This window comes from Leuresthes tenuis, unplaced genomic scaffold (assembly GCF_036924035.1).
Source record: "Leuresthes tenuis unplaced genomic scaffold, fLeuTen1.0.hap1 SCAF_23, whole genome shotgun sequence".
Classification (NCBI taxonomy): Eukaryota; Metazoa; Chordata; class Actinopteri; order Atheriniformes; family Atherinopsidae; genus Leuresthes; species Leuresthes tenuis.
In genome coordinates this window covers 5,851,610-5,865,584 of record NW_027325377.1, presented here as the reverse complement: position 1 = coordinate 5,865,584, position 13,975 = coordinate 5,851,610, and the positions used below count along the sequence as shown (strand labels likewise).

The window sequence follows — 13,975 nt, the reverse complement described above, 5'->3', positions numbered from 1 at the left end:
ATAACTGATAGAATTAGTTTATCTCTAAACCACAACTACTGTATTGTATACATTGTAAACTGTTGTTTTCAAAAGGTTTGGACATTTTTGTTTTAATGTGTTCTGTACAAAGCAGGCTGAGATTCTGAGTCACTGTCACACCCACAAAGAGAAGCTTGTCAAAGAGCCCTTTGATTTGAACAACAGAAGGGGTTGGGGGCTTGAGACCAGCATGAACACTGCAAACCTCAAAAATATTTGGCACAACAAAATTACATTGTGAGAACAGTGAGATGCAAACGTTCATTACAAATGTGTCAGATATGCACATTTACATCACATCGTGAAGTCAGTGAGAAAAACTCTCCTTTTAAAATATGACAAAATTGGTAAGTAAGCAAACAATTCACTGTTCTCCAGGGTGGACCTGCTGGGAAGCCCTCAGTGTTTAGATTGAAACTTAAAAGTCAGAAGTGACTTATCTAAATCAAACTGCAAAGAAAAAACTCTAAATACAAATATAAGGAATGTTGTTTTTCACTCATGAATTTTTTCACTACATTTATCATATCAATTATATGATATCATTAAAGAAGCAGATAGCAAGGGGAAAAAGAATAAGTCGAGTAAAAGTTTCACCTCCTCTTCCTCCCAGTCAATGAGATCCCAGTCGTATGCAAGGGCAGCTCTGCGTCTTTTCCAGAACTCTAGGAAGACTGTTGCTGGAAGACATGGATAAAACAACTCATTGCATGTGATCTGTGTTTCTCTTAAAAAGCCGCCATCTCAATAGTGATTCTAGGTTCTCATCTCCAAATAAGAACCAGGATTTCAAACATAATTTTCAGATTCATACTCTCCTGGTCTTATAAGTATAATTCATTCCAATCATTCTAATTAATTGGCATCTTTTGTCCATTTAGATGTAGTTGTACATCTTGTGATGAGATGAAAACAATACATCATGGCCATATAAGATCCCACTTGAATGAAAATTGAATCTTTACTTTAACTCCCTCTTCATAATGTTAGCCAGATTTGAACTTTTACTAACTAACCAACAGCTAAATACTATCTCATGCTCACAAGCAAACAAGTAGGTTAGTAGTTGTTAATAGCAGACAGACTTGTCATGTTTGAACAAGTCTGTCTGAAACAGACTTGAAACAGTGACCAGCTGTTGGTTTAAAAAGGGTAAGGTGTGACCAAATTGATAAGGCTGGGGGGGGGGGGGGTTTGGTTTCCACTAGAACCAAATGGAACCACAAATGACACTCTAGGATTTAACTCGAGATTTTATGTTGCATTCAGATCGTCAAATTCCAGTTGATAAGCACTCATTGCCTGTGACTGGCTCAGTCCAAACTACCTTGTGATACTGAGTGACACAAACTGGTTTGATTGCATAATATTCAGATTGTGTTTACAGTGCATCATTAAAGTCTTGTGAGGTCGTTCACAGAGACAGGTCTGAGGCATGCACAATAGGTACTCTATTACCGAGCAAAGTCCTGTGTATAGTTTACTTATTGAACACACGTTTGTCTGCCTCTCTGCTGAAAACTGCAGCCCAGTGGCCTTTAGCCATCAAACACACAGTAGAGTAAGATGTTTTGAATGTGAAGGTTCGGCTGTCTGAGAGGGGCACTGCTTTCCACAGGGAGCCAGCAGGGGAGCGCACTTCAGAGGAACCTTAATGAAGGGATTTGAATGGATTCTCTGCTGCTGGTGAACCCAATAATACATTCATTTGGACAGCAGCACGAACAGCACTGAGAGGCAGTAACTGTAAGGTTAGTACATTAATAAACTTTCTGTTCGACTTTTGTTTGTACGTGACAAAAAAAACAAGTATTTGCAGAGTTCACATTGAGTTATGACATGCATGAGCAGCTGTGAAAACAGATTTGTCCCAGTGTTAAGAGCTGTTAGTCTCTGTGTTAATATCATGTCTAACACGTCTGAGTTCATATATACAAAATTACTTTGTCCTGTTTTATATTTCACTTTGTTAAATGTATTTTATTTGAATATCTCAGATGTTCTACTGGTCTTTAAATCCTTTCCTTAGAAATGTTCTCAAGTCTCTTGAGCTGTTTTTACAGTTTCACACTGGATGAAAAACATGTTAAATATGTTTCTTTTCCAAGACAATTGATGGCTGTATTACAGTATTACTTGTTTTATATAGCATGGTTTGTTAAAGGTTGTTTCTGAAATTCAAAAAAGCTCCACAACTTTGACACTATCAAGCCCAGGGCTCTTTACTTGCATCAAATGAGTTTCATACTGTGGAAGTTGGGAGGGTGATTTGTAAACCACATCTGATCTTTGGTACTGAAAAATGGGGTCTTTTTCAAAAGTAAACATGCAATAGCCTGTCCTTGACTACACAGGGAGAGTGCCTGGAACAGTCAGGGGGAATGCCTAATGGGGTTCATTCAGAACCAGAACCTGACTTTGGGCGTCTCTCAGCCAGAGGTCACCTACCGGGAGTCAACACCACAGCTATCATTAGCCGGTACAGCAGCATTTTCTTCTTAATGTCTGTTACTTGTTTAATATTATTTAACTTGAAGTCATGGACTATCTACTGAGTCAAATGGCTTAGCATTTTTAATAAGTAAAGCTTTAATAAGTAAAGTCTTGAATGTGATTCAGAACCACCACGGTTGCAACTCACCATAAAATATTTATAAATAAGTTGCAGATAGGGTTTCGTCTGCAATGAGGACATTGTCTTGAATATGTCTCTGTGTGTGAATTATTAATAGACGGCAGTGCTTTCATTACTGAGCAAAAGCCACAGCAATATACTCTCATTTTTTATTTCTCTATGTTGGGTATCAACTATTTACAAGTTACATTAAAACAGTCTGGCTCTTCTCTGTTCTTCCCCTGCAACAGTTAATGACACCATCATTGTGCTGGGCGTGTTGACCTTTGTCCTTCAGCTGTGTTTAGCTCTGCTCTTCATGCTGAGATGTTGGAGGTTCGACAACAGAGTACAAGAGGCTCTCAAACACCCAGACTCTGTTAACAAGCTGAGTGGTGAGCATTTTTACTGCAGTGCTTTCTTTTTTTTTTAAACACTCTTCAAAATTCACAAAGTGCAAAAGTTTCTGATGACATGGCAATGATATCTATACTAAAGCTTATCATGTATTTTACTATAACTTTACACAGTGGTTCAAATATAAATCTTTTATTTTATGACTCCAGGTATGAATATTACTTGAGTAATTTTAATTGGTATTTACTGTTAAGAAGTTTGGGGATTTTTATGTAAAAATCCAAATTGGTGAGGTTAATGAAAAGCAAAACGTGTTTAAAAACCCCTGAAACAAAACAGAAAGCAGTGTGTGCATATGTATTCAACACAGTACTGTGTTAGAGCCACTTTTTGTGGCGATTACAGCTGCAAGTCTTTGTGTCTATGAGCTTAGAACATCAAGCCACTGAGATTTTTCAAAGAAAACCTGTTCCAGCTCCCTCAAGTTGTACGGGTTGTGCTGATGTATGGCATTATCAGCAATTCCCTCAATTCTGATCAGTTTCCCAGTCCCTGTTGATGAAAAACTCCCACACAGCATGAAGCTGCCACCACCGTGCTTGACTACGGGGATGGTGTTCTTTGGTGGATGAGAGGTTTTGGGTTTGCACTAGAAATAGCAGAACTTGTTGGGTATTCCACATGCCTTCCCTCAAACTTTTGCATAAGCAATGGCTTTTTTTCTGGCCATTATTGCACAAAGCCTACTCTGTGAACTCTATACACCAGAGTCTGCTGACATCTTTTTTTTTTTGTTATCTTCTTACAGCTCATTTAAGTCACTTGAGTCACTTGAGGAGACACTTATCATTACTAGTAATAAGTCCATTCATACACGACTGTATAAAAAAAAATAAATGAAAAAAACACATCTTTACCTCTGGCATGTATCTGATTTTTTGCATCTTCTAAGATGGCTCCAAAACGTTACAAAGAGATTTGAAAAGCTTTTAAGAAGGGGGCATGGCCCAATCTAGCTTAATACCATGGTCGTGATGCCCCATAAAGCACAGTGCTGTTTTTGAATCAAAACAATCAATCTTTTTTTTTGTGTCTCTTCAGAGTTCGTATATTTTCATCCGGACATTTCCAAACATCCCATCTCATCATTTTATAATGCTGCTGCTTCATCGCCTGCCAGGTCTGCTGCAGAGGAAAAATATGAACACACTACGGAATCTCTGTGTGCACCTTTCATACACTGGGACCTTGTTCAGAGCTGATAAACTCATACCATGCAAATGACACCATAAACATGATGTTTTCTTGAGAAATTAGTTGGGGTGTGTGAATATTGGAGTCACCAGGTGATCAGAAGCATGACCAGGCTCTAGTTACTATACTAGGTGCATTCTAGCCAAAAGGCAGTTCAAGCTCTGGTATTTTGTGCTTGTTTTGTAGTCAATTACAAAAGTTCCGATGTGTAACATTTAAGCACTCTGTTGGCGGTCATGCGATATAACAAAACCATGCTTCCATTTGATTAAATACAATTTCAATATTGTAAAATTGCGTGAAAATAAGAAATATGTTTGCATTACTTAGAAAGAGCCCTTTATAATAACAGAAAGCACAGTCTCACAAATAGGAATAGGACATAACACATGGCAGTTTCACTATAAAGTAGGGATGCACCAAAATCAAATCTTTTGTCCGAAACTGAAAACTGAAAATGAAAACCAAAATAAATTATTATGCCAATTTTTGTACTACTGCTGTTATGGCTGGAACTGCGTGTACTTAGCTCACTAAAGTCAAGGCAGTGCAACAACAATTAATATTCACGCTTTAATTAATAAATAAATGACAATGAAAATATTAATTTAGCTCTAAACGCTGACATTCCAGCAATGCACAATAATATCAACAAAATACTATTGTGTAATAAAATTCTAAATCAAATGTTTTACCCTCTCCTGAATAGCCTATAACTGACTGCTGAAAGATGGTGAAATTAAATATCTTCATTAAAGTCAAGTGCATTAAAAACTGCTGAAAGATATAACAATATTTTCTCTGCAGGCCTACAACAAAAGAGTGTAAAAATAGTGTGCGTTCTTCTCAAAATCAGCATGACAATAGAGATGTTTTGATTTTAAATGATAAATTAAACCCGACGTTGAGAAATGCTTTGCAGATGCATCCCCTCTTGAGATTTCAGCATCACATGCTTTACAAACGGCTATCCGAGGGTCTTTCTCTGAAATGTGGAATTATTCTGTGTAAAAAAGTGACCAGCAGGATAAAAAATGTTGTTGCGTCTCTGCTATAAAGGCAGAGAAATAGTACATGGCCCATGTTTTCCTTTGCAAATGGTAACAACAACTACAACAAGGGCTGTTTGTAAGAAAACCGACTTTGAGTCCCTGTATTGTCAAAATATCATTAGATTTTTCTACTTTTCTGTCAGTTGTGGTTGGTTTGGAGGCGAAACAAAAACATAGAATCCATCCAATTAAAATATGGTTTTGGTGAAGAATTAAAAACACATGGTTAGACATGTGTTTATTAATAAAAATAGAAATATGTTGACAGCCTGGCATTGGATCTCCTGAATGCTTCCCTATGCACAATATCATCTCATAATTTCTGCACCTTTATGATGACACTGCTATATTTTGACATGTGCACAAATGTAACTACTACACATTCTCTAGATAGACTAGGCTGTAACAGACTATGCTGTTCCTTCCCCACCATGCAGCATTGCCATATTTCTACAATAAAGACCCATTTTTATAACCACTTCAGTTTTTCCTCTATGCTTGGACAGGAAGATAGGCAGGGGGACTCAGTTGGTTGCAGCCTGCAACTTCACCACCAGGTTTAACTACAACCTACACACTGGACCTTTAATGCAGATTTAAAATGTATAGACACATTAGAGTCTTGAGAAGGTTGCTCACATACAATGTTGGTGCATAAAGTTAAATTTGCTTAAGAAAGAGTGTTATTTAACAAAGACTTACCCCAAACTGCCATGAATACAGCAAAGAAAACAGTTGCCCCATTGTCAAAGAAATGGGTGACCTTAAAATGAATACAAGAAGCTTTAAAAAGGACACTAAAAACAGACAAGAGAAACAGAATTATTCTACATGTAAGGGTTCAGCACATGTTTTTTTTGCTTAAACTCTCAATCTCAAAGACAAACAGAAAGTCCCACTTTGGGTCTTTTGTTTGGCACATGAACACACTTTTGACGAGTACATTGACAAAGCACAGAACAGTCTGACCCCTCGCTGTTGCGTTACCTTGGCGTAGATGCAGCTGTCTGACAGTCTCAGGTAGGGGCAATACTGATCACAGATGGGACACATGATGATGTCAGTGGCTTGGCAGATTTCTTTGCTGATGGAAAAACAAAAACAAAATTACCTATGACCTTCTGGTTAAGCTGTCACAGGAAGACCCAGAGTGCCATTAAGCAACATGGTACAGCCCAAACGAGTGCAACTTTGAAAAACACACTCTTATAATTATGAAGTTCATTTGCTTATACATGTATTCTTGTACTCTTCTTGAATGTTCTTTTTTGTTTAACAGCAACTAATTCTATTTGTTTCAAAAGGGCAATTATACACTCTGTTCCCTTATCTGCAAGACCAAATTAGTTTTGGTATAAAAGAAATTACATGATTTTTGCACTACACTGAATATCTGATCTGCACTTACTGAACATTCCTGCTGCATAAACATCAGTATAGTAATAAGGCTGCATCTTCCATAAAAATGTAGAATTCAGTCATGACCTCTATGAATATGGAGGACTGAAACTGCATCACGAGAAATAGATACACAAAGATATACATAAAGGAATATATACATTCAGTTTTGTCATAATACTCCATTGTCCTATTTTGCCATGCCATTTTCAATTCAATTTATTGATTTAATAATGTGTCATTTATTTATTTATGAAGCAAGAATGCATACAGGAATGTAAAAGGAAAACATGGAAATAAATGGGTTTTGGCAAATAAATAGGGAGATAAATTCAAAGGGGAAATAATAGACATAAATACAGTACATTCTACAGATAAAAAAGCAATGATTTAATTCAAAAGATTTTTGTAACATCATAATATGACAATAAAAAGACATAAAAAAATGGGTTTGGGGAAATAAAGAAGAGGGAAAATACTGAGAAAAAGTTATGGTAAAAATAAGTGAAGGGATCAAAGAAGGAATATATAAAACATTTTACAATGAATTATCAAATTAATAAATGAAATTGAAAATTAAATGTCAGTGTAAATTAATAGGCGCATTAACACAAATTGAAATGAATACAGTTGGAAACTGAAGCAGAGATATCAATTTATTTATACATTAATTACTGCATAATTGCCTAAGTCATTTTTTGCTTTATTATTGACATTTATTGGTATATCACTTTATCTATTAAGTCCTTTATATATTGCTGAGTTTATTGCATCCATATATGAACTCATATATTTAAGGGGTTGTGTTTACCTGACCTGGCAGTGCTCCAGTGTGAAAACACCATACAGGAATACAAGAAGACCGACCAGAGCTGCAGGAAACAGCATCCCTGTGTACCAGCCGAGCCAGGCAAAGTACAGACCAATCTTCTCGCCGAAATACCTCCTGAAACCCCACCGGAGGACAAGATGAATGAGCCTGTGTTATTTATTTATTTTTATTATTTATTCATCTATCTCATTTACTTATCTTATTTTTCTTTCTTTTTCTATATTCATTTCCTTGTTGACAGTTAGGTTTTGATGCATTAAAAGATCTTTTTTTTTAAGTCATGGTTATCATGAGCAAATAAGATACGGATGGAGGGGATAAAAGAAAAAATGCAGGCTTGCATGTGTACATATCAAAGTATCCTTGGGAAAGATACTGATCCCCTCAGTGTAGTCTCCAATCGTAAGTCACTTTGGATAAAAGCGTCTACTCAATAAATGTAATGTAAAACTAAAACCCTGATAGGAATAGGAGCATTGCTATTCAATCAGTTTCAGAAGGGATTTAAATTTGATGTGGTGCAGGGAGTGTTACATATTAAGTAACAGCTTAATGAAATGACTTAAGGCCATAATTCTGTCTGATATGTAGTCTAAGACCCCTAGTGTCAGCAATGGGAAACACTAATTTTAGACATTTTTCCATGGATTTTTATGAAATCTGTTCATGGAATTATCAAGACGGAACCACACTAACAATACAGATATGAAGTAGATAGGTTGGTCTGCCTTTGTCATTTTCGTGAAAGATCTGCTTGTACATGTATGTTATACAGCTTCCTGTCATTTCAGTACAAATGTCGACTAAAAACAGCTACAGAGTTTTAATCATGTGTGTGTTCAACACAAAATGGTGTGCTTGACCATCAAACTAGTAGTTTGTTAGCCTGTTAGCTAACTTAATCGATGCAACTTCCTTGCACACAATATGGTCCCTCTCTGAAATTGCCTGCAGAAGTTTTTTTTTATGTCCTCGAAGCAAATTCTAGTAAGAAAGGACAAGAAAAAAGAATTTTGCACACCAGAAATGACAGGGAATCTTATAGGAATGAATTGACTTCCGGTTTACTTCCATATGAACACACACGCATGTGGAAGCAAGGCGTAACACTTTGTTTACAGCTTATTTCCATATGTCCGCAGTTCTATCTGATACATAGACTATGCCCCCTTGTGTTAAACAAAAGGAAAGTTTTTATTTATTTAGAAGCATTTATTAGCAATAGGAAATGCTAATAATTTAAACAATTTTCCTGTACAGTTTTATGGAATACCAGTCAGAGATTATGGGAATATACATAGAACGTTTACTCACACACAAACACACATATGTGGAAACAAAGTATTCACATAGTTTTCACATACACCATTTCAGATTTTACTTTAAGGTATCAATATAAGGCATTATAGAAAAATATGATAAGTCATACTATGAGAACGAAAATTAGAAATACAGACCAGTCTGTAATGAATGTGTGCTGGTATGCTAAACAGTTAAAGTAAATGCAGGGCTTTTTTTTTAGGAAAATGAAATTGTTTGCATACAGTTACCTGATGAGGTCCAGTGGCTGGTACTTGTACCAAACTCCCCACCAGGCCCAACACTCGTACAGCAGGTGCCGATGGTTTTCTGCTCCGTGTGTTCTGATGGGGTTTTTGCTGTGGTAGCTGCCCTGTTGAAGTGTGCATACATAGATACACAGAAACCTATCTGCACAATGTTTGCAAGTACACGGAAACTCTAATGATCACATACTGTGCAGAGCAAAAACAGGTGGTGGAAGCGAGTGAGTTAAGCACTTTGAAAAGATCAGATCATTAAATTACCTCATGAAGAGGGAAAGCTGCCTCGTACGAATTATTGGTCAAAAGACGATTAAGCCCTGCCGTCAAAAAAGAAAAAGGAAAAGAAGAGCAACGAATGTTATTAGTCTAGCGGTTTGTATGATGACAGCATGTTTCTTTAAGAGAATAACTACCATAAAATGGTCATTGAATTAAGATTAATTATTTTAAAAAATGCACTGCCACCATTGCCACAGGAGTGAATCTTGCCCTTTCTGTAAAATATGCTACATATTGGAGATACAAAAAATAAAGATACTCCAGTGTGTTAGAAGGTTACTTTGTCACTTTTGTAGGTGACTGTACTGTTAGCTTGTCACAAAAAATTAGCAGCAGATACGGTATATTGTAGGAATGAACAAAATTGTATTAATTCTGCAGCAGTGAACATTATTTCTCTCCTTTTGCTCTTTTGATTAGTTTCTGTACATAGTAAATCTCACATGCTCTATATATTAGACTCCGTCCACAGCAACTATCTCTGGCATTTTTTTATAATATGCAGGGAAAAACTCACCCATCTTATTTTTCCCCTCTTCATATTTGACCCGTTGAAGGATGTGGTGCACGATGCGACTTCTGGTGGCATTGTTGAAAAATGTGTCTTTGTTGTGGATGATGAAACTGCAAAGAAAGAAGTTGTAAAAAGAAATCTGTTTGCTGTGAATAAAATGTATTTTGTGGATGTGCAGTCATGTGAAAAAGAAAGCGTACCCCTTTCTCACTTCTAAAGTGCATTGGGATGTCATTTTTAAAAAATCCCCTGGTCCGCACTAGGTGAAAACATGCAGGTTAATACAACCATAAATGAGCAACTCGACATGTTACTACGTGTCATTATCTAATTATTTATATTTATGTTATTTTCATTTATTTAGGTTTTTGACACATGGAGCATTTTGGCATTTTTGTTGAATAAATAAAGTCTCTGTGTAATGTGTCATGTGCGGTTGTATTTGAAATAATTTAAAAGACCTACTCCTGACCAGACGATTATTTTTTATCACGTTTCCTTAAATCTTAGAATAGAAAGTGGGTATACACTCTTTTACATGACTGCATGTGCGTAGGTCTAAATGAGAGAGGCAGCACAAAGAATTTTTAGGGGCAAGAGTAAAAAGAATGGAAACTAGTGATTCACAGTGTTGGGTATCTAATGTGTAGTTAATTAAAAAAAAAAACCCTCACTGGTGGATCCTTGATCGACTGAAGGGGGCTGTAAAGCTTTCATTCTCCTCCAAGTCAGGAAGAGTGTCATTATCAAACTTCATGGGTTTGCGTGGGAGCCACCCACGGAATTTGTTGATGCGCTTCTCCATCCTGTAAATAAATATCTGTTATAGCTACAGGTGCATTGCTGTGTTAATTTAAACATTGCTTCTTAGATAAAACACTCACCTGCTTAAAAACTTGTGCCGTCTGTGCATGTAAAAGATCTTTCTCCTACGTAAAAGATATAATCAAAGTGAGATAAACCACTGGTTTGTGGACTAGCGTTTTAATACTTGATGGCATTTGACTGTTGCCATCTTAACTTTTATATAGTCAGAGATTACCATATTTGGACAAGAGGGGGAGCTGAACAGTGATACTTGAAACCTGACTGGATAAAAATAAGCTTATTTGAGGCAAAATACTGAAAAATGTAATTATATTCTGAAGAACCCCAGCACTATTCTCAGAAGCAGTGACTCTATTTATTGACACTATAATAACCCATGGAAAGATGAACTGATTTCGTATTTTACTTGAGAAAATTATACTTTTTAAAATGGAGAATGTAAAGTCGGAGTCACGCTGCATTCGTATTGTGTAATTGGGTTTGTTTACCCACCGTGTTGTAAGAATCCTGCTTACACCCACACTGTCTTTTGTATCCTCAGGCCCAGCATGCTAATCTTTAGTATGATGTAATGTATTATGTGATGTAGTAGAACTACCATCTTTAATCATGTCTCAGTCATTTGCTAAACACAGATTGCTAAACATACTGTATCTGTCAACAGTAAGCAAAAAAATCAAAAATAAATCAAAAATCTTTGTTCATATATAGCCAATTATAACATCCGCTGACTACTATGCCTCTAAACAAGTACGTTACTGAATGTATTTTAATGTGTTGTAGTTTAAAAAAAGAGGGAAGTAGATTTTGGCACAACACTGCTGTGATTGTGCAGTGTGAAGGAATCTGAGTGGATGTAGTGCACTCAGGTGAGTAATCCAGTCCAAAATATGGATCTTTCTTTTTTTTTTCATCTTGTTGTTTGCAGTGTGATTCAATTCCTCACTATAAGCTCCATTTCCTTTCTCTTTCCCACCACCCTATAGCCCCTTCTTGACTAGATTTGACCATTATGACCAACTTTTTAGCCAAAGTAAACCAAAGACAGTCAGCTAACAATGGTGGCAGGCACAATTCAGTTAAAACTTTATTGCCATATGTACTAGAGACAAAGTCACATTGATATTCTTACTCTAAGACATGAAAGTCTGACGGTCCATGTACAGATGACAGGATAGCGTTTAGTAAAAAAATACGTATACGTATTAAGAAACTTAATCTTACCTAAAAGGCATGCGAATGTTCATGAGCTCTGCGTAGCGACAGAGAACATCCCAAGGTGCGTGAAGTTTCAGGAAGATTACGTCACTGTTGGTTAAAGAGGCCTGTATGGAGGCCAAACACACACACAGGAATATAATTTCAGCAAATTACAACAAGGGCTACAAAATACTTCCATGCTGGCCGTTTAGAATCAGTATGCCGCCACTTTTCCTCACCTGACTGTACTGTCTGACAGTGTGGGTGTCTGTGTTAAGATATATGGGAAGAGACCTATAAATAACTAAAATACTCTGTACAAGAAATGCATAACTGGGCTGAAGGTTGGAGATTCATCGTCTTTCCCTGCATCTAAATCATCATGACCTTGATGCTACAGCATTAAAAATAACGCTGAAGTTAACAGAGATCAGAGAAGAGTTCCATTCTTTCAAGTTGCACTTGTACTATACAAGGAGCGGCAGAGGACAAAATTGCTGTCAGCTCATTTGGTTTTGCTGTAGGAGTTGATAGTCTATCAGTGAACACTCAGACGTCAGACACCAACACAAAAGCTCTAAGAATTTAAAAATTCTGCTATCTGGCCAGTGAGACTACATGGATTGTAAGTCTGCGTTAAAGAGCCTCTAGAAATGAAGAAGCTGTATGAGCTGCATGTTTGTCACAGTAATTAAAGCATAGCTAATTCTGTCAGTACAAGAACCTATCTAACCTCTCATTTATTTGCATTCTTCATTTATTTTTCTAGCAATTTGACTAGTTTTGTTTTGCAACTTTGCTGTACAGTAAGAACCCCTACCTTTTACCTTGACCTCCATGCGTATAACTTACCCTAACCCAACCCTGAAGTGGTGCTGACGCGAGTGGTGCAAGACAATTAATTCCTGGCAGCAGGGGTAATAGTGCACTATTTAGTGGTTACATCTTTTCTTACTGCTCTAAACAGGGAGCTGGATTTCTGGTACCCAGACAAAATAATTACTTTCAAAGCTGCTTCAATCAGTTTTCCTTCATCTGATTGTGCTGTTCTTTTGGCCAATACAATGTTTTTTAGCCTCTTTTAGCCCCTTGTTTTTGTTGTATAGTCTGCAGCACGAGCCATTTCAGCCTGACTGTATTTAAAGAACTACAGCCTGACTGAATACAACTCTGCTGTCAGCCAAAGCAGGCACCTGTTTTCAACAAAGAACTCTGACAAACCTCTCTGTTTCAAAGTTGTAAGATAGCCAGTATTTTGCGATGGTAAGAAAAACGCTTTCCGAAGAACCCTTGCCAAAAAATCTAGAATTTTTTCTTTACCTCCTTTTCCATGTGTAAGCCCTCAGCACGGATGTTCCGCTCAAATACCTCCCTCTTCTCTGACTGCGAGCTGGATTTCCTATAAACCAGGATGTAGTCTATTCGTCTCTTTCCATCACTGAAGTAAAGGCCACTGGACTTGCCCCTCCCCTGAGGACAGATAGTCATAAACACAAACTAATAAAATATGGTAATTGGTAACTGATCAGTGGATGTTATCCCAAACATCACATTTTAATCTTGTGACTCTAAAAATAATTTTTGTGTGAAATATGCATACAACTTTAGCAGAGACTAGTTGCACCACTCACCTCTTGGTTGCCTAAACTGGACTTTGTGTTGTCATCAAGGATGCTGCTGTGGGTTGCAGGGTTTTGCAGAGTGGCTTCATCCTCTCTGGAAGGGCTGCTGATGCCCTCTGACCTTTCTCCCTCCAGCAGCACGTTAACATCCTTGACAGCTAGAAACACGATGGAAAAATTAGAAAAACTGATAATCTTGTGTAAAATTACAACAGAATACAAACATGGTAAGAAACGCGGAATAACAGTGTTTCTGGAGTTGGGCTGCTAACCATTTGGTATTTAATTTAGCACCAACCAGCATGTACAATGCTGACGCTCATACAAATCTCTGCCTCACAGTTGTATTGTCTCATCCAATTATGCAAGTTGAAATATATGTTCATCTCTCCATCAGCTCGTTTAGAGTTAGGTTGCTGAACAATAGCCAAAGTGTTTT

The 13,975-nt window shown here is 37.0% G+C and overlaps 1 protein-coding gene and 1 long non-coding RNA gene across 5 annotated transcripts in view; one reads left to right on the top strand and one right to left on the bottom strand.

The window, feature by feature from the left end:
- Positions 1–13,975, bottom strand: part of LOC140283144 (anoctamin-4-like) — a 61,731-nt gene that overhangs the window by 15,003 nt on the left and 32,753 nt on the right. For both annotated transcript variants that reach the window (XM_072377827.1, XM_072377828.1), the window contains 12 exons: positions 13,546–13,694; positions 13,235–13,384; positions 11,939–12,039; positions 10,771–10,815; positions 10,561–10,692; positions 9,890–9,996; positions 9,355–9,410; positions 9,079–9,200; positions 7,508–7,642; positions 6,286–6,382; positions 6,001–6,061; positions 619–701 (listed from right to left, as the gene is read on the bottom strand). In XM_072377827.1, the coding sequence (XP_072233928.1) occupies positions 619–701; positions 6,001–6,061; positions 6,286–6,382; positions 7,508–7,642; positions 9,079–9,200; positions 9,355–9,410; positions 9,890–9,996; positions 10,561–10,692; positions 10,771–10,815; positions 11,939–12,039; positions 13,235–13,384; positions 13,546–13,694 (1,238 nt within the window). The remainder of the gene's footprint in view (positions 1–618; positions 702–6,000; positions 6,062–6,285; positions 6,383–7,507; positions 7,643–9,078; positions 9,201–9,354; positions 9,411–9,889; positions 9,997–10,560; positions 10,693–10,770; positions 10,816–11,938; positions 12,040–13,234; positions 13,385–13,545; positions 13,695–13,975) is intronic.
- The window catches only part of LOC140283151 (uncharacterized), a 251,521-nt gene continuing 239,034 nt past the window's right edge, over positions 1,489–13,975 (top strand). Inside the window, exons 1-4 of one of the 3 annotated variants that reach the window (XR_011909974.1) lie at positions 1,489–1,772; positions 2,357–2,500; positions 2,887–3,030; positions 4,094–4,395. This is a non-coding gene — a long non-coding RNA (uncharacterized lncRNA). Of the gene's footprint in view, positions 1,773–2,356; positions 2,501–2,886; positions 3,031–4,093; positions 5,436–13,975 lie in introns of those variants that run through there. The other 2 variants (XR_011909973.1, XR_011909975.1) reach the window with 2 other exon arrangements.